The following is a 27,856-nucleotide window of genomic DNA, read 5'->3' as shown; positions in this document are numbered from 1 at the left end:
TATATATATATATATATATATATATATATATATATATATATATATATATATATATATATATATATATATATATATATATATATATATCATAAAGCCACGATCAAATCTTTAATTCATCTTTATACACATATTTAATCATTTAAAGTCTAACAATGGGACGCTAAACTTTCATGCAAAATAGGTAGCGTACTGCTTAAACGACTGCGGAGACTGTTCTCCAGAGTTTACCAAACAGTGTCCTTAATGAGACTTGTTCTAATATCCTACAGAAAATATCCTATCATCTCAGTGATGTGTATTAATGCGAGGGGTTTATACAGATTCAGCTTTATCGTTGACAGAGAAACGCCCGTTCTCTCTAACTTGGTTTCTTCCATGTTGACGTTAGAATGTGAAAGGAAAGAGCCATTTAATTTCAAACTGCGTCACGTTGTCGTAGGAAAAAAGTAAGTACGAAAAGTTTTTTTTTTTATATACACAGAAGCTCACGTGATGTTTATATTTATTTAGTAGATAAACACCCATGGTAAAATGTCGTAACCTTGTCGAAGCCATGTGTCGAATTAAATGAATCTCGAAAGCAGCTGATAGAGATTGGATTAAACGCAGCGAGGATGGATGAAACGAGCTATTTTTCTCTAAAAGCTTAGTTTCTCTAAGTTTTTTTTCTTATTGTTGTACTGCATTGTTTGGACTATTATTACTGAAACAATAAACCCGCCCTGTGCGTAAACACTCAGTGAACTATATAATAGAAAATAAATCCTCCATTATAGATCAGTTGTAACTGCGCAATAAATATAGTCATATTTGGGAAGCCGTCGACATAATTGTTAATTCTGTTTTAATGACAAGTTGTCATTCTTTTGTAGTCCTCATGTTTTGTAAATGAGGGTGTGACTGTTTCTCAAGCCACAGCTTGGTAAAGCTAAAGCTAAACGGATCATACAAAAGTAATCTTGGTGGGGCTACTAACCCCTCTGCCTTTATTAGGAAAAGATGAAGTAAAAACACAGCAAAATGTAAAAACTACTCTTCAGCATCTTCGCTCGGTCCAAGTAGAGTCATAAGTGAAATAAACTTGACTAATTGGTTAACATATTTTTACTAAATTACACTCATAAAAATAAAGGTGCTTTAAAAGGTTCTTCACCTTGATGGCATAGAAGAACCATTTTTGGTTCCACAAAGAACCATTTAGTCAAAGGTTCATTAAAGAACCATCTCTTTCTTACCTTTTTAGAATCTGAACCTTCTTTCACCACAAATAACCGTTTGGGAATCAGAAAGGTTCTTCAGATTTTCTTTATGGAACCATTTAGACAAAAAAAGGTTCTTTTTTGGCATCGTGAAGTGCCTTTATTTTTAAAAGTCTAGCTCTTCCCATGCCTTCACCAAAAACCCATACTGTTATGAAATATGTTCTGACTAAATTCACTTTACCCTCAGGCAACATTTTAAATGTGTTCATAAGCATTTATTGTACTTACATTTCTAGTTTAATGTGTGTAAATCAGTGTTTCTGTTATTTCCAGTCAGTCAGTAGAGGAGATAATCAGACGGACCAGTACAGCTCTGTGAGGACAAAATGAGTCAAGCTCCAAAAACTAAAGATGGAGATTTTTCTCCAGGATTCAGGTACTCTCATTAAAGAGAACATGAAATAAAAACGGACCACTTTTACTTTGTTAATAACATTTTCTGGTTCTTTTGTTAAAAACTCAGCATTGGACCTAAAAATGTAAAAATGTTGCTTTCCCTCTGAAACCACTTTAATTTTAGTTGAAGTCACCAAGTCCTCTTGTTTGCTGTATTACAGTTCAGTCCAGCAGAAGAGCTCAGATTCAGCAGAACCCAGCTGTGTGTCCATGAAGAGTGACTGGTCTATGGATCATCCACCTGAATTCAAGGGTGGAAACACAGGGCTGTATCTCAGGTGTTACTTTTAATTTCAGTATATGCTAATTGTGCTACATTGTATACGTCATGGTTTGATTTTTGCAGAAAATTTATTTTGTTAATCATTATCTTGATTTGATGTCTCTACATTGTTTTGCTTAGGTTAAAACTTTACTACTACTACTTACAAACTCTCATCATACAAATACAATTCAAAGAATTAAATATAACCTCTGTTCTGTTACAGTTCAGTGCAGCAGGAAAGATCAGATTCAGCAGAGCCCAGCTGTGTGTCCATGAAGAGTGACTGGTCTATGGATCATCCACCAGAAATGAAGGGTGGAGACAAAAGCCAAAGTAACAGGTACAATACTGTTTATGGGATTAACGCTAAAGGATTAGTTCACTTCCAAAATTAAACATTTTCTGCAAATTTACTCACCCCCATGTCATCCAAGATGTTTATTTCTGTCTGTCTTCCTTTGAAAAGAAATTAAGGTTTTTAAGGTAAACCTTAATTTTTGCTCCTGGATTTTTCTCCATATAAATGGACTTCAATGGTGGCCAAAGGGCTGAAGGTCCAAACTGCAGCTTGCATGCAGTTTCAAGGGGCTCTACACCAGTGGTTTTTCCACCTACCTGTCATGGTTCAGATGAGGCAAGGACTCAATGTGCAGGAAGAAATTAGGATTTATTAATAATAAACACAACAAAATTATCAAAAACTAACCCAAGGGAAGGAAACAGGCAAGCAGCCAGGAATAAGACACTGCAAGCCAGAAATGGGCAGACCAGGACCACACAGGTAAATACCACACATAAAACAATGACATCTAACAACAAACCATCCAAAGACTGCAGACACAAGGATGATAAATAGGGAGACAAATGAGGAAGGTAACGAGGGAGACAAAGGTGGAGCAACTGAAACAATAATGAGGTAACAAGATGAGTGGAGTCAGACAATAGACAGGAAAGCAAATGGCACAACCATAGACTGTAAAAAAACATGGACGTAGTGTAGCTCAAAGTGGGCAGAGCGGGCTGTCGCCATCTTGGAAGCGTGTCACTGCGTGTCACTCCCAGATAATCGAAAATGGGTAAAAAAGCGGGAGCTGGTTGCTGAAGCCACGTCCACCAAACGCAATAGCATTGTCAGCTGCGGAAATCCACCTGTCACTCAAGTGACCACGCCCCTTAATTATGCAGAACTTTAAGGCTTAATATAATTTAAAGGGATAAGTTATTTAAAAAAAATTCACCCCCTCACAGTTGTCATGAAGGGCAAAATTAGCTATATAGACTGAAATGTATTTTTTTAACCAGGCTATAAACGTAATTTTTTTCAAATGTAAGTTCGGCATTTTAACATGGGGAGTCTATCAGATTGCCTCTACTGGCCAGCTGACAAATTACAGTTTAAGTCACTTCCTTATTAGTCTGGAATACATGGCAGCTTTCTATGGCCAAGGCCTAGCCATGAGGCCGTTTAACTGAAATTGTCAAACAACCAATCACAGTTAATTTCGTTCTTCATCATGTTTCGAGGCGTGGAAATGTTGCACAATAACAGACCAGTGTGTAAAGGTGGGCGTACACGGTGCGATTTTTGCTGTCGTACGAGTTCGCATTCGATTTTTTTCAATCGTGTGGAAATCGCGTATTCTCGTATGGTCGCGGCTCGTATCATTTGCGGTGAATTACGAGCCGAGCAGAGTGGCCTACGAGCACTTCCCGACCTCCCGATCATTTTTAAACATGTCTAAAAAGTTCGTGAGCTATCGGTTTGAATTCGTGCCATTTGTGCGGTTGAACGAGCCGATTTGTTGATTTATCTGAAGTTGACCAATCACGAACTAGGAAAATCACAGAAGAAGAAAGACGAAGACGGCAGCTGAAGTCTGTCAGGAACAGCGAGCGCTGTATGATGTTTCTAGCAACGTATTCCAATGCCTTTTAAGTTCTCTCTCTCTCTCTCTCCCTCTCTCTCGCTCACACACGTATATGCAGTTTACAGGGAATCTCCATAAACGTAACGGTATTCTATACTGTAACGTATATCCCCATACACTACCTCTATCATCACGAAAAATGCATGTTTAAAATTTCTATTAAACACCGTATAGTATTTTTTTTAAAGCCATTTGGTTTACGAGGGCACAGTCCTCACAAACCATGTTTACATTTTAATACCCATTTCAGATATTTATATACCATATACAAGAACACACACACAGGATAACCAAACGTCCCAGTTTCCTATTGCTGAAAAATAACCTGTACGTGTAGGAAACAGTCACGGCTCGTATCAATATTTTATTTGCAGTTATATTAGGCGCGTTCCACTTGAAGCACCGCTGCACGCACAGAATGATCACCTGTATGACATCAAAGTACCGCGAGAGCGATTCGAATGCATTGGATATGTGTGCTCTCATATCGCTCTCGCGGTAATGTCATACAATGATCCTTCTGTGCGTGCAGCGCTGCTTCAAGTCGAACGCGTCTATCAACTTTGTGCGATTACTTCTGGAATTCGCAGGTTGTAAAATCGTGTCGTATATCATCTCGTCCGTACGATTTTCAGATAAACTCCCTCGTGCCGTGTGCGTGGACATACGATCTTCCGACCATCCGAATTCGCACCGTGTACGCCCGCCTTAAAACTCTCTGACATATTTTAAAGATTCTATGTCTCAAACTTTAAATATTTCACATACTTTTGAAAATCCAGCATTTAGCTGATCCTGATAAGCTCTGGTTGTCATAGTTGTAAATGCAGAGGCTTTCTTCTTTTGTAAGGGGGTTTGGCGCCACGGCATCTTTGTTTACAGGCGGAATGTTAAAGAACGTGATGCACACATTTAGCTGAAATCCTGTAGAATTCAACCAATCCGATGACGACGTCGACATTCCTGAAATTTTCCCAGTTTAGTGTGCCGTATGCATCAGACGTTTAGCCAAGGGTTCTGTGGGCGTGACATCTGAAGCTGAGACTACTTCCATATGGGATTCATGAGAGAGAGCGACCCCTGCGTCTCATTGTTCATACTATCCATCCTAAATAGTATGTGAGATTAGAGTAAGTGTGTCCCAAAGCATAGTATGTTGAAAAGAGTACGCCAAAAGTCCTTGGATGGCTTACTATTTCAGGTCGATTCCTAAATTGTGGATCCATGCACACTCTACCGACTATAGTTGCCCACAATCCATTGCACTTTTGTGAAGGATTCGATGCATGTGACCAATGCTTAGGTAGACAGGTTAACAAGTTCAAAGGGGATTGAGTTACTACTAATCAACTTTTAAACTGGTAAAAAATATTTATTTATTGTTATCCGTATTATATTTCATCTGCAACAGGAATGTGAGCTTTTATAGACATCCATTTGGTCGTTAACTTTTAAATGCATCATTATGCAAAAAAATATTAGCCGAGTTAGCCGAGATTGGCAGATCAATGAGCTACTTCTTTTCTCAAACCAGCTAAATCTGTTACACTACTCTACCATTTGGCTAGACAAGACAATTATTCCCCGAATGGGACCTTGTAGAGCCCTGGAATGTTTTTCTCAAAAACCTTAATTTCTTTGCGAAATTTGCGAAAGACATTAATATCTCTGATTACATGGGGGTGAGTAAATTATCAGAAATTTTTTATTCTGGAGGTGAACTAATCCTTTATCACTTATGGTCTCTTAAAATGGTAGCAACAACATTATGCCCAGCCCCCCCCCCCCCCCCCCCCCCCAATCAACATTCAGTTAATAGTTACAGAACTGTAGAATATTGCACTCTAATTAGTAACTGAAAGTATGATCAAATTAGCCAAAATAATTAATAAGCAACGTGTACTGGTTGGGTAATATGTCAAACTTATAGTAATGTCCAGTGTTGCTGAGCTTTACAGATGCAGATTCCATGTGGGCCAGCTCATGGGTTCTCATCATAAAGGATGAATAGTCAAAGATTAATATGTTATCTATGTTCTATTACAGTTTAATCCAGCAGGAAAGATCAGATTCAGCAGTGCATAGCTGTGTGTCCATGAAGAGTGACTGGTCTATGTCTCATCCACCAGAAATGAAGGGTGGAGACAAAAGCCAGAGTAACAGGTACAATACTGTTACTATGACCTCTCGTGCTCTCTTAATGGTTTCAGAAAATGGCAGCAACAGTAATATAGAAAAATATAGAAAGGGGGAAATTTTTCATATCTGTCTTATTTGTCATGCTACAGTATTGTTCAAAATAATAGCAGTACAATGTGACTAACCAGAATAATCAAGGTTTTTCGTATATTTTTTTATTGCTACGTGGCAAACAAGTTACCAGTAGGTTCAGTAGATTCTCAGAAAACAAATGAGACCCAGGATTCATGATATGCACGCTCTTAAGGCTGTGCAATTGGGCAATTAGTTGAATTAGTTGAAAGGGGTGTGTTCAAAAAAATAGCAGTGTGGCATTCAATCACTGAGGTCATCAATTTTGTGAAGAAACAGGTGTGAATCAGGTGGCCCCTATTTAAGCATGAAGCCAACACTTGTTGAACATGCATTTGAAAGCTGAGGAAAATGGGTCGTTCAAGACATTGTTCAGAAGAACAGCGTACTTTGATTAAGAAAGTTGATTAGAGAGGGGAAAACCTATAAAGAGGTGCAAAAAATGATAGGCTGTTCAGCTAAAATGATCTCCAATGCCTTAAAATGGAGAGCAAAACCAGAGAGACGTGGAAGAAAACGGAAGACAACCATCAAAATGGATAGAAGAATAACCAGAATGGCAAAGGCTCAGCCAATGATCACCTCCAGGATGATCAAAGACAGTCTGGAGTTACCTGTAAGTACTGTGACAGTTAGAAGACGTCTGTGTGAAGCTAATCTATTTTCAAGAATCCCCCGCAAAGTCCCTCTGTTAAAAAAAAGGCATGTGCAGAAGAGGTTACAATTTGCCAAAGAACACATCAACTGGCCTAAAGAGAAATGGAGGAACATTTTGTGGACTGATGAGAGTAAAATTGTTCTTTTTGGGTCCAAGGGCCACAGGCAGTTTGTGAGACGACCCCCAAACTCTGAATTCAAGCCACAGTACACAGTGAAGACAGTGAAGCATGGAGGTGCAAGCATCATGATATGGGCATGTTTCTCCTACTATGGTGTTGGGCCTATTTATCGCATACCAGGGATCATGGATCAGTTTGCATATGTTAAAATACTTGAAGAGGTCATGTTGCCCTATGCTGAAGAGGACATGCCCTTGAAATGGTTGTTTCAACAAGACAATGACCCAAAACACACTAGTAAACGGGCAAAGTCTTGGTTCCAAACCAACAAAATTAATGTTATGGAGTGGCCAGCCCAATCTCCAGACCTTAATCCAATTGAGAACTTGTGGGGTGATATCAAAAATGCTGTTTCTGAAGCAAAACCAAGAAATGTGAATGAATTGTGGAATGTTGTTAAAGAATCATGGAGTGGAATAACAGCTGAGAGGTGCCACAAGTTGGTTGACTCCATGCCACACAGATGTCAAGCAGTTTTAAAAAACTGTGGTCATACAACTAAATATTAGTTTAGCGATTCACAGGATTGCTAAATCCCAGGAAAAAAAAATGTTTGTACAAAATAGTTTTGAGTTTGTACAGTCAAAGGTAGACACTGCTATTTTTTTGAACACACCCCTTTCAACTAATTGCCCAATTGCACAGCCTTAAGAGCGTGCATATCATGAATGCTGGGTCTTGTTTGTTTTCTGACAATCTACTGAACCTACTGGTAACTTGTTTGCCACGTAGCAATAAAAAATATACTAAAAACCTTGATTATTCTGGTTAGTCACATTGTACTGCTATTATTTTGAACAATACTGTATATCTCAGGAATGAAATAAGGTAGAAGAAGAATAAATTCCCCAACATATAAGCTGTATGTGATTTAATTTGACAGTTTTGAAATTGTTGAAATTGAAGTAATGCGTCACTCAATTATAGCCAAAGCCCCAAACAATTATGCTTGTTTTATTGTGATTTTGGGCTCTTTTTAATCTATTTTATTGAATTTTCACTATCTATGCATGTTTCTTGAAGTTATGAATAAAAGCGCAACGTGAAAGGTATAGTTGGGTTTTTTGATGCACCAATATTTTGTGTTATTCCATTTAGAGGCTGCAAAGTAATTTGATTATGATAGGATGTGTATGTGTGTGTGTGTGTCTGTTTATCAGCATTTTCTCAACACTCAAAACTATCACTTTAATATTTTTCTATCATAATCACAACTAAATGGTTTACAGAATGATTTAGTTTTAGAACATAATTTAATGTCAAAGTATTTGATTATTTATGTACTTCATATTGTTTAAGGCAAATCCTGCGACCCAGACCAGCTGTAACAGAACCAGTCTGTAAGAAAATGAAATATGATGAGTCTGTGAATCAACCACAGGACTTTAATGAAAGCTTGTGTCCTGGCATCAGGTAAAATAGAAGGGTTTCATGCTGCAAAGATTCATTTTATTGTTTATTATCAGTGACATGATCAATAATTGAAAGGTTTCCCTTCATTAGTAGTCTGCTCTTTTTGAATATATTTACTGTAACTCTTTGAGTCACATAATAATGTCGTATTTTAATTTTACAGCCATACTGTTCTCAACACATTTAGATCAAATCTGAAGAATAAGTTTGAGTGTCTGTATGAGGGAACAGTGACGCAGAGAAACCCAACACTCCTGAATGAGATCTACACAGAGCTGTACATCACAGAGAGTGAGAGTGGAGAGATCAGTAATGAACACGAGGTGAGACAGATTGAGACACAATCCAGGAGAACAGCATCAGAGGACAAACCAATCAAATGTAGAGACATCTTTAGAGCTTTACCTGGACAAGACAAACCCATCAGAACTGTGCTGACAAAGGGAGTCGCTGGCATTGGAAAAACAGTCTCTGTGCAGAAGTTCATCCTGGACTGGGCTGAAGGGAAAGAGAATCAGGACGTCCAGCTCATATTTCCTCTTCCTTTCAGAGAGATCAATCTGATAAAGGACAAAACACTCAGTCTTTCAGATCTTCTTCAGGTCTTTTTCCCTGAAATAAAAGAAATGGAAATATCCAGTGATGAATATAAAGTGTTGTTTATCTTCGATGGTCTCGATGAGTACCGTTTTCCCTTAAACTTTAAAAGCAATGAGACTTTACTGGATGTGACCAAAGAGACATCAGTGGACGTGCTGCTGACGAACCTCATTGTGGGGAATCTGCTTCCCTCTGCTCTCATCTGGATCACCTCCAGACCAGCAGCAGCTGATCTCGTCCCCTCTGAGTGTGTCCATCGAGTAACAGAGGTACGAGGCTTCAATGACCCACAGAAGGAGGAATACTTCAGGAAGAGAGTCAGTGATCAGAGTCTGGCCGAGAGGATCATCTCACACCTGAAGTCATCAAGGAGCCTCTTCATCATGTGCCACATCCCAGTGTTCTGCTGGATCTCAGCCGCTGTTCTGGAGAAGATGTTGAGTCGAGCAGAGCGTGGAGAGATTCCCAAGACTCTCACTCAGATGTACACACACTTCCTGACGGCACAGATTAATATTAAAGACACAAAGTACAATGACAACAAGGACACAGATACAGAAATGGTTTTCAAATTGGGGAAACTTGCATTTGAGCAACTGGATAGAGGCAACCTGATCTTCTATGAGGAAGACCTGAGAGAGTGTGGCATTGATGAGACAGAAGCATCAGTGTACTCAGGATTGTGCTCTCAGATCTTCAGAGAGGAGTCTGGCTTGTATCAGGGGAAAGTCTTCTGCTTTGTTCATCTGAGTGTTCAGGAACATCTAGCAGCTCTATATGTGCACCTCTCCTGTACAAACCAAAACATCAATGCATTTGACCAAATTTTGGTAAAAAAGAATCTTCAAGTATCTGACCTGTATAAGAGAACTGTAGATGATGAATATAACTCAAAGTTCTATAAATATTCAATGTCAATATATTCATTTTCCGAGCTGCATCAGAGAGCTGTGAATGAGGCTTTACACAGAAAAAACGGACATTTGGACCTTTTCGTTCGTTTTCTGTGTGGTCTGTCAATGAAGACTAACCAGTCTCTCTTAAAGGATCTAAAGATACAGAAAGAAACCTGCTGTTACAACAAAGAGGAAACTGTTACATTTATCAATAATATTATCAGGAAAAGTCAATCTCCAGAGAAATCAATCAATCTTTTCCACTGTTTAAATGAACTTGGTGACCATTCTCTCATTGAGGAAATTCAACACTATCTTAAATCTGGTAAAATAAAAAAAATTGAGCTCTCAGTTTCTCAGCGGTCAGCTCTGGTTTTTGTGTTGCTGACCTCAGAACAGGAGATGGATATGTTTTGTCTAAGCAAATATACAGGATCACACATGACTCCAGATGAAGTACTTCAGACACTTCTCCCTGTGATTAAAGCAACAAAATCAGCTCAGTAAGTAAACCTGGGAATAATCATTACACTTCAGTTACCAATGGTTACAACCCTGCCACAGTGTCTTTAGCTCTCGATAAAACACTGGTATTTCACAAATAATATGTTGTTATTTGGCTCATTCTTTTGTTTATGTATTTACTGTGCTTCTACATATTATCAGATACAACTGAAATATTATATATTAGGTTTGATCTACCTGTCAGTTAAATGCCTTTTAATAAAATATTATTGTACCTTTGTCCCAGACCCAGACTTTAAAACTTTTTAAAATTATGATTGTCTGAACAAAGAGTTAAATGAACCATTTCAGTAAATAAAATGCGTACTGTCAGCCATTTAATTTCCTTTTATTCCCATCATTTCTATAACAGAATGCTATTAAAAAATTAATTAATTTAAGATGTGGTAGAAATGAAATCGCCCTATTTATGTTGTCCACTAAAAGTGGGCCAAATGTGTCAAGAATTAAAAAAAAAACACATACATACTTAGAGGCCACACTTCTGATTAGTTATTACCCAAACAGCATTTGCAGATGCTGGACAAACCTTTTTTATTGTTTATTGTGGTTAATAATTTAAAATGTGTCATTTTCATTTTGTCAGGCTTGATGACCGTAATTTAACAGAGATAAGCTTCACTCATCTGGCTTCAGTGCTCAGCTCAAACTGTTCGTGTCTGAGAGATCTGGATCTGTCTGGGAATTATCTGGGAAATTATGGAGTAGAGCTGTTTTGTGCTGGACTAAAGAATCCACACTGTAAACTGGAGAAACTAGAGTAAGAATCTCATACTTAATTTCTAGACGGAACAAACATAATACATAAAAGAGAGTTTTTCCCCCTTTAAATTCCAGTGCAGCTTGACATGTCCTCTTGAAAATCTCATTCCATTTGAAAGTATTTAATTCAGCTCTAGAGACAATTTAAGGTAGATTTTAAGGGTTTCTTTTAAGGAACTTTTCTTATGAAAGTTCATACATCATCGTTGTTCGTTGCAGGTTGATGTGTTGTGGTGTCACAGATAAAGGTTGTGCTGTTCTGGCTTCAGCTCTGAGATCAAACCCCTCACACCTGAGAGAACTCAATCTGGAGTGGAATAAACTGGGGAAAGGTGTCAAGCTGCTCACTGATCTTCAGAGGAATCCATACTATAAACTTGAGACACTGAGGTGAGACACATGACATGGTTTTTCTTGTGTCACTGTGATTAAGCAACTATTCTATATCAGTTTAGGCTTAAAAAATTGTCTATTTTTTGTTTGTATTGCTACAATAATGTAGCAGAAAGAGTATTATAAAATTGTTCACAGTTGCACCAAAACAGTTGGCTGCTTCAAACAAAAATTTATTTGCCAACTCTCCATTACACTGTGCCCCATTTACCAAAATGCTCTGAACAAACACACAGTCCTTGATCTCAATCCCAGCACTCTTACTCTTTCATTTGTCCTGTTGTCAGCAGATTCAAGTGGTTGAAGAACATCAGAAAATGAATGCGTATCTCAATACTCAATTCAGTGTAGACAATGTCAGTTATTATAATGGGTTCTATTGGACTTTGACCTGATGCTTGCGCTTTGGGATGGCACCACAAGGAGACGTTCACTTGCCGAGCACAAACTTCTGCTGCATTCTGGATCATTTGCAGAAGCTTGACAGTACATGCAGGAAGGCCCGCCAGGAGAGCATTACAATAGTCCAGTCTGGAGAGAACAAGAGCTTGGACAAGAAGATGGGTTGCTTGCTCTGACAGGAAGGGTCTAATCTTCCTAATGTTGTATAAGGCAAACCTGCAGGAACGGGTCGTTATAGCAATATGGTCTGTGAAGCTTAACTGATGATCCATCACAACTCCTAGGTTTCTTGCTGTCCTCGAAGGAGTTATGGTTGACGAGCCCAGCTGTATAGAGAAGTTGTGATGAAGCAATGGGTTAGCTGGAATCACCAGGAGTTCAGTCTTAGTAAGGTTAAGCTGAAGGTGATGGTCATTCATCCAGCTAGAAATATCACCCAGACAGGCTGAAATGCGAGCAGCTACCGTCGGGTCATCTGGCTGGAATGAGAAGTAGAGTTGGGTGTCATCAGCGTAGCAGTGATAAGAAAAGCCATGCTTCTGAATGACAGATCCTAAAGATGTCATGTAGATGGAGAAGAGAAGTGGTCCAAGTACTGAGCCTTGAGGAACCCCAGTAGCAAGGTGGTGTGACTTTGAAACATCACCCCTCCAAGACACGCTCAAGGATCTGTCAGAGAGGTAGGACTTAACCCACAGGAGAGCAGTTCCAGAGATGCCCATCTGAGGGTGGACAGGAGATATATAACTATTAGTTAATTCAGAAGATAAAAGAAGTCTTATTTTTGAAAATGAGGAATATCAGAAAGTCAGGTCCTAGCTATGATGAAAGGAGGAGCTGGGGATGGAAGATGCCACTGCCACAGAAGGATTTTACCCCTTTTGGGGACTATTAATTGATTTAATATTTAAAATAAAATTGGACAGGCAATAATATAATGTATTAATAAATAGTGAATAATAAATGAATAAATGGAGCAAGAAGGGCCAAAACAAGTTGTGCTATCCTGGCACTGGGCCTGTCAGTAGGGGGCCCCCAAATCCCAATGTGTAGTAAACACCACTACTCAAGAGACACCCATACAAAATAATTTAGTGTGTCCTGAATTAAGGTGTGAGAAGAATTGAAATTTGTTCCACATACTGTATATTGCATTGAATTTTCAGATATTCAATTCAATATTCAATTCAATATTTGTCAGTGGTCTCTTCACAGGTTCAATGATATGTATGTCACAGCTGAAGGTTGTGCTGCTCTGGCTTCAGCTCTGAGATCAAATCCCTCACACCTGAATCTGTGTGAGTGTAATCTGGGAGAATCGGGCATGAAGCTTCTATCCACTGTACTAGAAAATCCTCAGTGTACAGTGAAAACACTCGAGTAAGATAATTTCTCCTAAAGTAATCCAGTTCTGGTGTTTTAGAAACATTTGAAGTCCAAAGCTAAATTAATTGTGCGTCATTGTTCTCTACAGACTGAGGAATTGTGGAATTACGGCTGAAAGTTGTACTGCTCTGGCTTCAGCTCTGAGATCAAACCCCTCACACCTGAGAGAACTGGATCTGACATGGAATCATCTGGGCGATACTGGTGTGACACTGCTCTCTGCTGGACTGGAGCATTCTCACTGTAAACTGGAGATATTGAAGTAAGAGCATTAAATTAAGTTTAAATAAATCAAATTCTATTACGTTTGACCAGTAGTGTAATATGTTTGTGTGTGTGTATATATATACATATATATATATATATATATATTAGGGGTGACCCTAAATAGTCGACGATTCAATGCTTTGATTCGAAGAGCCTGATTTGAATACCAGTCTCACAGTCGAATATTCGCAGGCTGTTATGATTATGCCATTCTGGCTATATGTGAGTGCTCAAATATCTGATTTCACATAGAACTTAATGTTTTCTCCCAATAAGTTAATATGCAGCCTATTATGAAAAAGCCGTAAATAAGAATCCAAAAAGCTTCAAATAAATATTTTAAAGTGCATGAATAAATCCAACCACCCCTGTAGATTTATGTTTCACTTTCCATTATCCGTGACTGACAGAGGAGCATCTTGGCGGCAGGGATTTAAAACTTTACCAAGACTGACACAGACAGGATTTTTTCGAAGTGATTTCAAAATATTTCAGCTGGAGTATATATATCGTGGATATATTATTTATCTGATATAAAATGCATTTGGATGAGTCAAGCGCTTCATTGTAGTACTACGGTGATATCAGATAGCCTATAAGTCCTAATATTAATGTTTTGTTATATAAATAAAAATAAAAATGTGCTATCAAATGCTCACTCTACTGGTCATCTTCAGTGCGCGCAGCTCAAAACAGAAATGCAGAACATTAATAACTACTGTCATATAGGCTAACTTTATAATAAGAGCACTATTGTAAAAATTTTGAATTGTTAGGGTTTCGCTGACGTTTAGTGTTAACTATATTTTAATAAAAACATAAAAACATTACTTACCCCGTTTGTATTTGCAAGGCATTTATTACACATTTTTATCTTTGTGTGTTAACATTAGTAATTATGGCAGTCGAATGTCTTTAGCTATTAGTCAAATATCAGCAAGATTTGAAAATTCCGATTCAACTATGAAAAAACTTAGTCGGGACAGCCCTAATATAAATATATATATATATATGAATTCGACAGATATTGGATTTTGCCGATACTGATAGCTAGGTTGGACCACACTGGCTGATACCGATTAATTAACCGATAGTTTTAAAAATGGATACAGAAAAAAAAAATTGTGCACTATTTACATTTATTTTAATTTAATCCATTCATTCGTATCATATCGTAGCCTAAGGTTTAAATCATTGCCTTTTAAATATATACAAATAATAGAATGTGTATGATGTATTATTATAGGTGATATTACTCTTGCAAAGCTATGATTTCTTAGAGATGCACAGAGAGGCAACAATAATGCTGTTTTTTGATTTGCGCTCTTTTCATTCATAAAGTTTATTCAGTCTCTTCACACTCGTGACTTTAGAGGTCTGTTGTATAATATTGCGTTGATCCCTCGACTCAACTGTTATCTAAAAAACTCCGGACTATGCCAGCTTCAGACTCACATTACAGTATTCAGGCAGAATTATTCAGAATTTATTTGTCTGTTATTCATTTTTAAGCCATTATACGTTCCATTCTGAATAAGGAATTCGGCTTCAGGCACACCCCTAATTATTAGCCTACATTTCATATTTTAATTTTACATGCAACATAGATAAGGTCATAGAAAGTAACAGCTACACGCAATTTTGTAATCCTAAAATTCATTTAGTACTTGCAAACTCTTTGTACGCATTATGGTTAATGCATGCTCGAGTAGTCGATTGTTTCCGACAGCGCCGACTATTGGTTGAAGTAGTTGATCACTCGACTAGTCTATGCAAGCCCTAATACACACACACACACACACACACACACACATGTAAGTGTAAAATAAAACCAGGGACATCATAAAAACTGATTCAAATGGTGTCATTGTTCTCTGCAGGTTGGAGCACTGTGCTATTGCAGCTGAAGGTTGTGCTGCTCTGGCTTCAGCTCTGAGATCAAACCCCTCACACCTGAAACAACTGGATCTGACATGGAATCATCTGGGAGATACTGGTGTGACACTGCTCTCTGCTGGACTGGAGAATCCTTACTGTAAACTGGAGATGCTGAGGTAATCTCTCTTTTTCATATTGTGATTTTTACTTTACATATAGTTTCAAAGATGCTAAAGACCCTTCTGATGGTTATGCTACCATAAAGAAAAGGAAGAGGGCTGTAATCTTATCATAGTGATAATTTTTGTTCATTTTGTACCAATTGAGCATAGTTTATGGTTTATGCATTACAGAAGGGTCATTATTACTAGCTTATCTGCATTGGAAACAGGACCACAGGATGCAGCACGAAACAAATAAAGATCTATTATTAAAACTCATGATTGGACATTTGAAATTTCCTATGTTCCTCAATAATAAAATCAGAGAACTTGCTTTTGGCAAACCGGCTGAATAGATACAGAGATTTAAGAGTGTGCCATTGTTCTCAACAGGCTGAGGTATTGTGGAGTCACAGGTGAAGGCTGTGCTGCTTTGGCTTCAGCTCTGAGATCAAACCCTGAACACCTGAGAGAACTGGATCTGACTGGGAATAAACTTGGAGTGCATCTGATTTCTCATCTAAAGAACGATCCACTTTACAAGATAGGGTTGTAACAATAAGTGCAATATTCAGTACAAATGCATATCCAAATCTCAAGGAGAAAATTAAGCCAACAATCTGGATGAAAAAATCAGATGAATAGTATTCAATATTACATAGCAATTCAAAATAGTCCAGATGTGCAAGCACTCTCAGTGGAAAAGAAAACACAAATTCGAAAATGTATTTAACCATTACCACAAAACTGAGGTATGCACCAATGTGTGAATTTTGTGTACCGTTGCAGCCCTATTATTATTTGGACATGCTACAGTGAGTATTAATTGAAGTATTAATCTCAACCACAGATTAATGCAAAAGATAATTTTAAGCTTCTGTGCAGCTCAAACTCTCATTCAGCAGAAGAGATGCTCTGTAGAAAAAAGCATCCTATTACACCTTTACTATTCTATGGAAACCCATTTCTGCCACATAAGAAAAAAAAACATGCTTTGGTAAACAGAATTATAAATTAAAAATCTACATTGTAAGATAAAAAGTCACATTTTGTCTTAGAATTTAAATCTCATAATTACAACTCAGAATGTCACTTTTGACTTTCTCATAATTTCATCTTCATATTTTATATTAATGACAATGTGAAGAAACCCAAAAGGAGCCCCCAGGAACCTTGCATTTTTCCAGTGACGTTCTACAGTTCATCTGGCGTCAAAACAAGACACTGCAAAAATAGACATAACTATTCAAATCCAAAGTAAGGATTGTAGAAGGAATAATTTGATTCTGTAGCTAAATAGTTTTGATCTGGTTCGGTTTTATATTTGTAACACTGGTGCAGCAGTTACACAAGTTAATGTGAATAATTTAAAACATTTCTGTGATACAAGCCTCTTTAAAATGATCTACATATGTTTTATCTTATTTATTCAGTTTAGTTATGCCCATCCTAGTGTTGTCACGGTACCAAAATTGTAGTGTTTGGTACCGATACCAATGAAAATCCATGGTTCTCGGTACCAATTTCGGTACCAAAGCAAAACACTTTTTTTTTTTTTTTTTACTACACTTTCATTTAATCCAAACTGTGTACATATTTAAACATTTTAAAGCCAAGAATAACAACTAAGTTAGCTAAAAAAATAAACTGCTTTTCTGACTGATATGACAGTGTTAACCATTTGTACATTCTCTGACGCACATATTTCAGTTTCACAAATCATTTTAAAGCATCTGATTAAAAAAAAAACTGAAATAGTAAAAAAAAAAAAAAAAAATAGTTTTGATTGACAATGGGGTCTTAAAAGTTAAGCAGGTTTCCCCACAATCCATGACTGCTCCTTTGTCTGAAGCTGCAAGTGAGCTTAGGCTCAGAGAGCTAGCTTTCCAGGAGAAACAGCTAGAGGGCAATATAAAAATAAGAGAGAAAGAAATGCTACTTGCACATGAACTGTCTCTTAAAGAGTTGGAAATAAAAACTACTGCTTTAACTCCAAGAAGTGATACCGCTCCATTTGATGTTGGTAGACACATTAAGTTAGTACCTCCTTTTTCTGAGAAAGATGTTGAGAGATATTTTTCTCATTTTGAACGGGTGGCAACCACGTCAAAGTGGCCTAGAACTATGTGGACTTTGCTTTTACAAAGTATCTTGGTGGGTAGAGCTCAGGAAGCTAATTCCGCTCTAAGCCTTGAGAAGAGTGCTAATTATGATGAGGTCAAAACGGCTATTTTGAAGGCATATGAGCTGGTACCTGAAGCTTACCACCAGCGCTTTCGAAGTTGTACAAAGTTTGCTCTCAACACTTATGATGAGTTGGCAAAACAGAAGGAGAATCTGTTTGATCGGTGGTGTACTTCTCAGAAGGTGGAAAGTAAGGAACATCTTAGACAACTCATTTTGCTTGAAGAATTTGAAAACTGTCTGCCTGAGGTTGTTTCTGTTTATTTGAATGAGCAGAAGGCAATGACTTTAGAACAAGCTGCAATCTTAGCAGATGAGTTTATCTTGACCCATAAGGTAAATTCTGAAACACTCTGAGGAATTCTAACCAGCGCCTAATGCGATGGAGCCTGTTTTTGCAGGGATATGATCTCACGGTCTGCCATATTCGTGGAAAAAGCATAATGTTTTGGCAGATGCACTGTCAAGGTCGTAAGTGCTTGTGTTTGTCTATCGTTTATGTACTTGATGACTTTGCCATAGGTTGGTCTATAGCAATGGTTTAAGGGTGGGAGTGTTATGTGGGAGTGTTTTAATTTGTTTTATTGCAGTTTCCCTTGTAGCAATTTTACAGGTTAATTGGATCCACCTGAAGGGAGCCACTTTAAATCTACAACACATGCTCTCACTCTCTCTCGTCTTGCAGCTAACACTGCAGTAACAGTGTTTCTGCTTCGTCAGTCCCATTTTTCCTTTTGTTATTAAATAAACTTATTTTGATTGATTTTGATTGGCATACTTTTGTTTTGTGTCCTTTATGTTGCATCCCTAGAGCCAGGGTTGTAACACATCATGTCCTCCTTTTTTTTACCTAATAAAAGTTATAGGGGCATTAAATAGTAAATAAAGAAACCACTTTAATGCTCATTATATTAGTTTCAGCCAAGCTTAGTTTAGTTTAGTTTATTTTTAGTGTCATTGCATATCTCTACACAACGAAATTAAGATGACATCAATCACTCAGCAGCTAAAAGGATAAAAAGTGACACTGTCAACAACAGTCAATAAATATATATAAACATTTAAAAATACACAGTGTAATTCAAGTCCAAATTTAATTAGCCTTCCATGATTTCGGCCTTTCAGCAGCTCATTTATGGCCTTTGGAAAAAAACTGTTTCTCATGCGGTTTGTCCGCGCCCTCATGACCCTGAGCCGGCCTGAGGGTCAATGGACAGAATGTTAAAGCAAGAGCTTCAGTTACAACTTAAAGATTCTGTATTTTGGACTGATAGCCTCACAGTATTGCAATGCATTGAGAATGAAGCCTCATGGTTTAAAACATTTGTTGCCAATAGAGTTTCCTTCATCAGAGAAGCTTCTGAGCCTTCACAGTGGAGATATGTTGGCACATCACTAAACCCAGCAGACATGGCATCTAGAGGCATCAAAGTAGAAAACTTAATCAAAAAGCAAAATTGGATCAAAGGACCAGAATTTCTTTGCAAACACGAGAACGAATGACCTTTGCGACCAGATCAGGCAAGTGCAATGGAGGTAGAACTGAAAAAATCAGTGGTAGTAAATTGTATCAGTGCTACAGGAAAAGGGAAACCTATAGATAAACTGATTGAGTATTATTCAGAATGGTACAGGTTGAAGAGGGCTGTCGCTTGGATGTTACGTCTGAAGGAAATACTACAGCACCTATCAAAAAAGAGATGCGAAATTCAAGCTACCATAAGTCAGACAGAAGGTAACCCAGGTAAACAACAAGCTCATTTGCAAACTCAAATGTTCAAGCTGAAACAGACACTGAATAAAAAAAACCTCTTTCAGTAGAAGATGTGGAAGATGCAGAACTGAGTCTGATTCGTTACAGTCAAAGGCAGTCATTTCCAGACGAATTCAAGTCTTTGCAAAGCAGTAAACGTCAAAAGAAACAGCCCTCTGTCCAAACTGGATCCAGTAGTGCAAGACGGCATACTCAGAGTAGGTGGTAATTTAAATCAGTCTGCAATGCCAGAATCTGCCAAGCATCCTGCAATTCTTGACAAAAAGCAGCATATAACTTCTTTGATTCTGAAAGATATACATAAAAACACAGGCCATAGTGGCAGAAATCAAATCCTTGCAAAACTACGAAAAAAGTTTTGGGTTGGTGCTGCCAATGCAGCCATTCGAAAGCTGATTTCTAAATGCACAGTGTGTAGAAGATTAAATAACAGAGTCAGTGAACAAAAAATGGCAGAACTACCAAGAGATTGCCTTTTGCCAGATGTTTACACATGTAGGTGTGGATTATTTTGGTCCCTTCTTAATAAAGCGAGCATGCAGCATTGTGAAGAGGTATGGAGTGCTGTTTACATGTCTGACTATAAGAGCAGTTCATATTGAGGTGGCCAACAGCCTTGATACCTCATCATGCATAAATGCCATACGACGTTTCATCTGCAGGAGGGGGCAGGTGTCTACAGTTTGATCGGACAATGGTACGAACTTCATTGGTGCTGAAAGAGAGCTTAAAGAAGCCATCCAAGAATTAAATCAGTCCAAAAAAAAAACAAGTTCTTGTCCAAAAAGGAATCAAGTGGATCTTCAATACCCCTGCAGCATCACATCAAGGAGGAGTGTGGGAGAGACAAATCCGCACAGTTCGAAAGATTTTGAATTCTGTACTGAAACAACAGATATTAGATGATGAGGGGCTTCACACAGTTTTGTGTGAAGTTGAAGCCATTATAAATGACCGACCAATTACTAAAGCATCAGATGATCCAAATGACTTGTCATTACTACTATATATAATCCATAGCGATTTATTTGTTATTAAATAAACTTAAGTTTCACCAGATTGCCCTTCATTCAAATCTTCGGTTTAACTGCGCTCATAATATTAGTACAGAATCAATCACCAAAAGAACCAGTTCGGTTCAGACCAAGGGGCAAGGAACTCGACCGGAAGTTGAAGTCGGGTGGGGGCTGCCATCTTTTAGCAGAACTTCACTTGCGTTAGCATTCCCATTGACTCCCATTCATTTTGGCGTCACTTTGACAGCGAATAACTTTACATCTGAGGCGTTTAAAGACTCTGTTTGTCCATTATGTATTTCTAAAGATACACGACAATGTATAAAGGGCTCCATTACCTTCTATGTTACATTATGGCCCCGTATAAACAGTTTTTGTAAAAAATAGGCTAACGATTGCGTCATAACCACTCGGCTCTCTGTCGCATTAACCGTACAGACAGGAGGAGAAGCTCGCAGGCAATTAACTTAATATGGCGTACTGGCGTTACATTTTAAAATACTATACAAAATAATTAATCAGAATACTTACTCCTGCTCACTCACGCCAAAGAACTCCCCGCTCGAGCTCGCCGTCTCTGCAAGATTAACGATGGCAGTTTGCACGCACAGCCACTAGAAGATTTACATCTGTCAGACAGGTTGCTGACGTCGTCAAGCTTCGTTTGAGTCTGCGCGTCAGAAACGGAAGTGCTAAAAAACGCTAAAACTGGGCTTCATTTGTCTCAATTGAGTTCCAATGGGGTCGCTGTGTCCATTTCTTTTACTGTCTATGGTTCAGACCAGTTCGGTTGTGAAGCCAGTAAGGAAGTGACTAAAACTGTAATTCATCGACTGTCCATGTTAAAATGCCCAACTTTACAACAGAAAAAAAAAAGTTTAAAGCCTGGTGCAAAAAATGAGTTTGGTCAATATAGCTTATTTTGCCCTTCATGACAACTGTGAGGGGGCTGAATTTTTTTTTATAACACATTTGTTTTAATTATATTAAGCCTTAACATTCTGCATAATTGAGGGCGTGGTCACTTGAGTGACAAGTGGATTGCCGCTGCTGACACTGCCTTTGTGCTGGTGGTCATGGCTTCAGCAACCAGCTCCCACCTTTTTGTCCATTTTCGATTGTCCGGGAGAGTCACCGCAGTCACGCTCTGCCAAGATGGCGATGGCTCGCTCCTATGGTTCAGATGCACTGCGTCAGTCTGCTTTGCAGTTCAGTATCATCATCAGCTGTTTTACTTGTGTTCATGTTCTGTTTACTACAAACTCAATTTGTGAATGTGTCAGTTAACTATAAATACAGTACAGGTATTTCATAAATCATCCCTTACTCCTATTAAACATAGTCTTTAGAGTCTTAATTATTGTCCAACTTCCCTGAAAACCCCTTTGGCCTATAATCTAGCATAATCTACAATTTAACAAAATACACAGATTAGATACAGTCATCTTTAAAAAAAAAAAAAAAAAAAAAAGCAAAATAAAATAGTTATTTTATCACACTTTCTGATGCTTAACAAAATACCTAGATATGAAATTTGTCCTCTTGAAAAATAACACGCATGCGCAGTATCATTCTCAAATCGGATGCGTCCGACAGAAACGGTTCTCGGTTCAGTGTACACTGATGATCCGAAAACCGATGCAACCGGTTCTTGATTCAAGAATGAGAACTGCTCCAGCAGTGGGCGTGTTCGTTCATTATCTGGCTCTGCTCGGTTCATCTTCAGTTCTCTCTTCACAGCAGTTCAGTCAGTGTACTGTTTGAGTAAATAAATTAATCCGGGATATTGGTTTATTCTGACTCTGAGGGAGTGTCAGCCACGTTAAAAAAAGTTAACAGCTTAAGTCATTGGTGGATTAATGCTTATTGGAGACGGGAACCATTTCAAACGATTCGGTTCGATTTGGTGAAGTGGTTCAACCAGTTCACTAAGAAGAACCTGTTAAATCAAACGATTTGTTCGCGAACCGGACATAACTAGCCTGGCTCTGTTTACACTGTCCACCCACCAACATGGGATTGGGATATTCAAAATAACAAATGTGAAAAATGACATTTGATTAAAATCAGTTGTGGTGGAGTAGTTGATAAAGTGTATGCTTTTTGACACGATCGACCCGGGTTCGCATCCGCCTTTCATGTATTTTTTCTCCCTTTTAAAAAAATCATATACTATTGGAAAAGCCTTCATTTTCTATAAAAATTAAGGAAATAATTAAAAAGTTGAAAATAAATATTGGGTAGGGTTAATTATGGAAGATAAGGGAATCACTGTGTAATCTCCTGTCAGTGGGATCGTTAAGGGTATGATAGATCCAAAAGGCAGAACCTTCGTAGATTTGCACTAAAATTCAACCTAAAGGGTAGTTATTTAAACTATACATTTTATTGCTTATTGTTGCTATCTTGATCTTTCTTTTCCAACAGTGGAAAACACCTTTTTAGACTACTTCTGTCATGTTTCACTTTAATGTAGATGGAGAACTTTTTTTATGGAAGTAGAAGTCATCAAACCATGTATATGTATGTGTATGTATATGTATGTATATATGTATTTATATATTTCTTTCTGATAGGTATTGGAATGTGATCTATGTCAAAAAGTAGGAAAGTGTTTGACTACTGTGCAGACCTTACAGTGTATTGAGGTAAATAAGTGCAGTATAGGGTCAAAGACAAAAAAGGGCTGGTTTTCAAGCATCAAAACACGTTTTTGTTTTGTTTTAATACACGAGAAAGAATGTATCCTTGTAAATTGAATAGATTAAATAAAATGAATTATATAACATGTATATAACAACATTTTTATAAATTATTTATTATTAAACATAAATAATAAATATAAATGTTTACCATGATCTTCAGAAGACACAGACAAAAATGCCTTAGTGCAACAATAGTTTATATATCTTGTCATGCATATTTAAAATAATTATTTAATGACATATTAAAAGAGTAATTACATAATATTTCAAAGAATATTTTTTTTTCGTTATCTCCAAATCTGGGACTTTGTTTGTAAAATGTTCCCCCAGTTTCCTGCTCCACCTTCCTGTTCTCCATTTGATAATTTATTGGAGAGTCCTCCAAGATGGAAGGGCATTATATCAGCACTGTACTATAAAATCTTGACCCAAGTCTATACATCCCCCTCACAAATAAAATCTTGGTGGGAAGATGATTTAGAAATGGTTATATCAGATGAGGAATGGGAGTCAGTCCTATACAGAATACACGAACCTTCAGTCTGTGCATGACACGGACTGCTGCAGTGCAAAAATTGTTCACTGTGTACATTGGACAAAGCTAAAACTCTCTAAGCACTTTCAGCATATAGATCCTGCTTGTGATCGCTGTAGATTTACCCCAGCATCTCATGCACACATGTTTTGGTCCTGTATAAAGCTTAGGGGCTTTTGAGCTACTGTTTTTGACCATTGTCTCTGGGTTCTTGGGTACGATCTCACCTTGCTTAGATAGCTATTTTTGGAATTACTCTTGTAACATATAATCTTACAAAAATACAATCTGATTGTATAGCTTTTATCATGCTCTTAGCCAAACGATTAATATTGCTGAAGTGGAAGGATCAGAGGCCTCCAACCCCAACACAATGGATTTGTGATGTCCTCTTTTTCCTGAAATTGGAAAAAAAATCTAACATTTTATAAGAGGTTAATCTTACCAGTTTAATAAAGCTTGGGACCTTTTTAAGCAATATGTCATGGAACATGTTTTATTGTCGGAGGTAGACTGATTCATTGTTCTTGCATTTATCCCCCCTTCTATGAAACATTTATTTTATTTCACAGATTGTGCACTTTAATTGTTTTGCTAAGCCACACTTTTGAGTACTTGTTTTAGTTGTAATATATTTTATTGTATTAAGTTGATCTCGTCTCGTTTTGTTTTGTTTCCCTCTTTGTAATATTGTCCTAAAACTCATAAAGCTTAAAATAATAATTATATATATATATATATATATATATATATATATATATATATATATATATATATATATATATATATATATATATAGTAATTACTTGTAATAATGAATTTTGAAACTTTACCATTATTCCTAGGTTTTGCCAATTTATCAGTGAGAAGTTATTAATCATTAAACCACAACACAATTTAGTATGGTCACTTATTCTTTGATATATTTTTATATTTACAGATCAGAATAAGTATGTTGTTTCTTTTCTTTTTTTACATAAATATAAATGTTACACTGAATGACAATGGAACATTATTTCACCCACATTTTGACATTTTATTTTCCCAACATATTTAAAAACATTAAAAGTTGACATTTCATTTAATGTGCTTTCTATGTATAGAAGACCACTTTTGTAAAATTCTTTTGATGCGGACACTTAAATGTCTTTGACCTAGTAACATTTTGATATATATATATATATATATATATATATATATACACACAACTCATCTCCACTACAAATAGGAAAAAGAGGCTACAATTTGCACAGGCTCACCAAAATTGGACAGTTGAAGACTGGAAAAATGTTGCCTGGTCTGATGAGTCTCGATTTCTGTTGAGACATTCAGATTGTAGAGTCAGAATTTGGCGTAAACAGAATGAGAACATGGATCCATCATGCCTTGTTACCACTGTGCAGGCTGCTGGTGGTGGTGTAATTGTGTGGGGGATGTTTTCTTGGCATACTTTAGGCCCCTTAGTGCCAACTGGGCATCGTTTAAATGCCACGGCCTACCTGAGCATTGTTTCTGACCATGTCCATCCCTTTATGACCACCATGTACCCATCCTCTGATGGCTACTTCCAGCAGGATAATGCACCATGTCACAAAGCTTGAATCATTTCAAATTGGTTTCTTGAACATGACAAAGAGTTCACTGTACTAAAATGGCCCCCACAGTCACCAGATGTCAACCCAATGGAGCATCTTTGGGATGTGGTGGAACGGGAGCTTGGTGCCCTGGATGTGCATCCCACAAATCTCCATCAACTGCAAGATGCTATCCTATCAATATGGGCCAACATTTCTAAAGAATGCTTTCAGCACCTTGTTGAAATAATGCCACGTAGAATTAAAGGCAGTTCTGAAGGCAAAAGGGGGTCAAACACAGTTTTAGTATGGTGTTCCTAATAATCCTTTAGGTGAGTGTATATAATATAATATAATATAAAACACACACACACATATAGGGTGCTTCCACACCTTCCTCATTTAGTTCGGCTGAATCGTACCAGAGTTCGTTTCCCCCTTTGGTGCGGTTCGATTGGGCAGGTGAGAAAGAAGCAATCGCACTCGGGTGTGGACTAAAGCGGACCAAACACTGCTTGAAGAGGTGGTCTCGGTACGCTTTCAAACGAACTCTGGAGCGGTTTGTTTGTGGTGAGAATGTGATCCGACCTCGATCAGACCCAACTGCAAAAAGTACTGATCATTTTTGGACTAAACCAGCTGCCGAAGTCAGCTGCGCTGTGCATTATGGGATGAGGAAGTGTTTGTTGACAGTTTGCACTTTAGCATGACAGCTCGTGGACAAACTTGGAGTAGTGAGGAGGTGCGAAGCCTCATAGAAATTTGGTCAGATGACCATGAGCATGTCAGAGTTAAAAATAATTAAATGCACGCCTCCACTTGAAGTTACGAGTGATTCCCGCTCGCCGTTTGCAGTGCATTAGAACATTGTTTTCAAGCCGCATCCGCGCTTCATTATAGAAATTTATTTTTTGCATATGGTGGTGTATAAAACAATGTAATAGATTATGGCCAGGGACAAAACCAGCCCGCGAAGTCGTGTAGTTGTGTTGTGTCCGTGTTGTTTACTGGCTTTTCCTCTTATGTTGGAATTTTCCCACACGTAAATTCGGACCAATCGAAAAGCAGTTTAGGATATACGTCATGGCCAATCAGTGATGTAGATGTTGTCATGTGACTGTATTTTGGTTCGTTTCAACTGGTACGGACCAAAGCAATCAGTGTGGTGTGAAAAGGAACCAAAAAAGCTGAAAAATGCTACAATGTATCATTGTTTGCCCTTGGTTCGGACCAAATGAATCGAACTAGAGATGTGAAAGCACCCATATACATACATACATACATACACACACGGACACACTTAACCTACTTTGCATTTTATAGGTTTTTTTTTGCAGTTTTGGAGCTTGTTGGAATTGATTTAACTGGTCCATTACCCAAAACTGCAGAAGGCTTTCAATATATCCTAACAGCTACAGACTACTTCTCAAAGTGGATTGAGGCCTTTCCTTTAAAAACAAAGACAGCTGCTGAAGTTGGAAGACATATCTGTTCCCTTATTTGTAGACATGAATGTCCCAGAGAATTCTCTCAAATCAGGGAAGAGAATTTGTAAATTAAGTAAGTCCATTGAAAAATTATTTGTAATAATTTGGGTCACTGTAAAATCATCCTACATGTTTACTGTACAGTGGTAGACAATCTGATGAGGTATTTTGCGCTTTAAAATCATCCTACATGTTTACTTAATTTTTGTAGGACAATCTGATGATGTTGTTGGCACTGTAAATAGCCTATACCATTGCCTAATAAGAATCTTTGACAAAGTTACTTTACGTATAATCACAGGAGCGAAGCAGTAATCCGCAGTAAGATTTTTTGGTGAGGTAGGATTTATCGATAGATTTAGCAAAAATTTTGCACTACGGTAGGGAAATCTGACGAGGTAGGACAAATCTACAGAACAACTGTTAAATATGTTTTTCAATGGCTCTGGTGAAAACTAGCGTAACACTGTGGTTGAATGTAAAAGAAAAAAATTCCTTCCTTTCGTGCTTTGGCGGTGCATCGCCCAATCGCCTTAATGGAGAAACTGCCACTGCAGTTTATGGTAAACAAACAATTATATAAAATCTTTAAATTACATCAAATCACAATTATAACCAGTAGACAGCAGCAGAGGACCACATATTGATTATTAATCCCTAATTTCCCTAAATCACTATAAAATATAAAATCATTAAAAACTGATTTTGTTAGAATTTTACACTCTTTAAAAGTGTAATAAAAGTCACAAACTTTTCTTTCATTTTCTTTTAATTTTTAATTCCTTAAATATACTGTATACATATACAAAGTTAAGAGTGCATTCTGAAGCATTACTGCTTCATATTAATGAAAAACAAATTTTTTGATTAATTTGAATACCCCCACACATCATCCCACAGTGCCACCAAATCTGCTCCTGGCACACCATCTGTAGAA

The 27,856-nt window shown here is 37.6% G+C and overlaps 1 protein-coding gene across 4 annotated transcripts; it reads left to right on the top strand.

The window, feature by feature from the left end:
- The first annotated feature begins 346 nt into the window (after positions 1 to 346).
- LOC113058684 (NACHT, LRR and PYD domains-containing protein 12-like) lies at positions 347 to 16,632 on the top strand. Of its 4 annotated transcripts, XM_026226826.1 has the most exons (13): positions 347 to 446; positions 1,536 to 1,638; positions 1,820 to 1,936; positions 2,147 to 2,263; positions 5,898 to 6,014; positions 8,261 to 8,374; positions 8,538 to 10,373; positions 10,982 to 11,155; positions 11,377 to 11,547; positions 13,168 to 13,332; positions 13,427 to 13,600; positions 15,486 to 15,659; positions 16,038 to 16,632. In XM_026226826.1, exons 2-13 carry the CDS (start codon positions 1,589 to 1,591, stop codon positions 16,198 to 16,200), a joined length of 3,372 nt encoding a protein of 1,123 aa, XP_026082611.1. In that variant the 5' UTR covers positions 347 to 446; positions 1,536 to 1,588; the 3' UTR covers positions 16,201 to 16,632. The 4 variants fall into 4 exon arrangements, with proteins under 4 accessions (XP_026082611.1, XP_026082612.1, XP_026082613.1 ...); XM_026226827.1 differs by lacking the exon at positions 10,982 to 11,155; XM_026226829.1 differs by lacking the exons at positions 347 to 446; positions 1,536 to 1,638; positions 1,820 to 1,936 and adding an exon at positions 2,390 to 2,704 and having other exon boundaries at positions 2,172 to 2,263.
- The last annotated feature ends 11,224 nt before the right edge of the window (positions 16,633 to 27,856 follow it).

Source organism: Carassius auratus, chromosome 40, assembly GCF_003368295.1.
Source record: "Carassius auratus strain Wakin chromosome 40, ASM336829v1, whole genome shotgun sequence".
Classification (NCBI taxonomy): Eukaryota; Metazoa; Chordata; class Actinopteri; order Cypriniformes; family Cyprinidae; genus Carassius; species Carassius auratus.
The sequence above is the reverse complement of the archived record's forward strand: the minus strand, read 5'-3'. Positions and strand labels throughout refer to the sequence as shown.

Excerpts from the sequence above, each read along its gene's own strand:
- LOC113058684 (XM_026226826.1), top strand. The coding sequence starts at position 1,589 with ATGAGTCAAGCTCCAAAAACTAAAGATGGAGATTTTTCTCCAGGATTC. Across the intron at positions 10,374-10,981 it reads AAAGCAACAAAATCAGCTCA|GCTTGATGACCGTAATTTAA; the intron begins GTAAGTAAACCT and ends TCATTTTGTCAG. Across the intron at positions 11,548-13,167 it reads TATAAACTTGAGACACTGAG|GTTCAATGATATGTATGTCA; the intron begins GTGAGACACATG and ends GTCTCTTCACAG.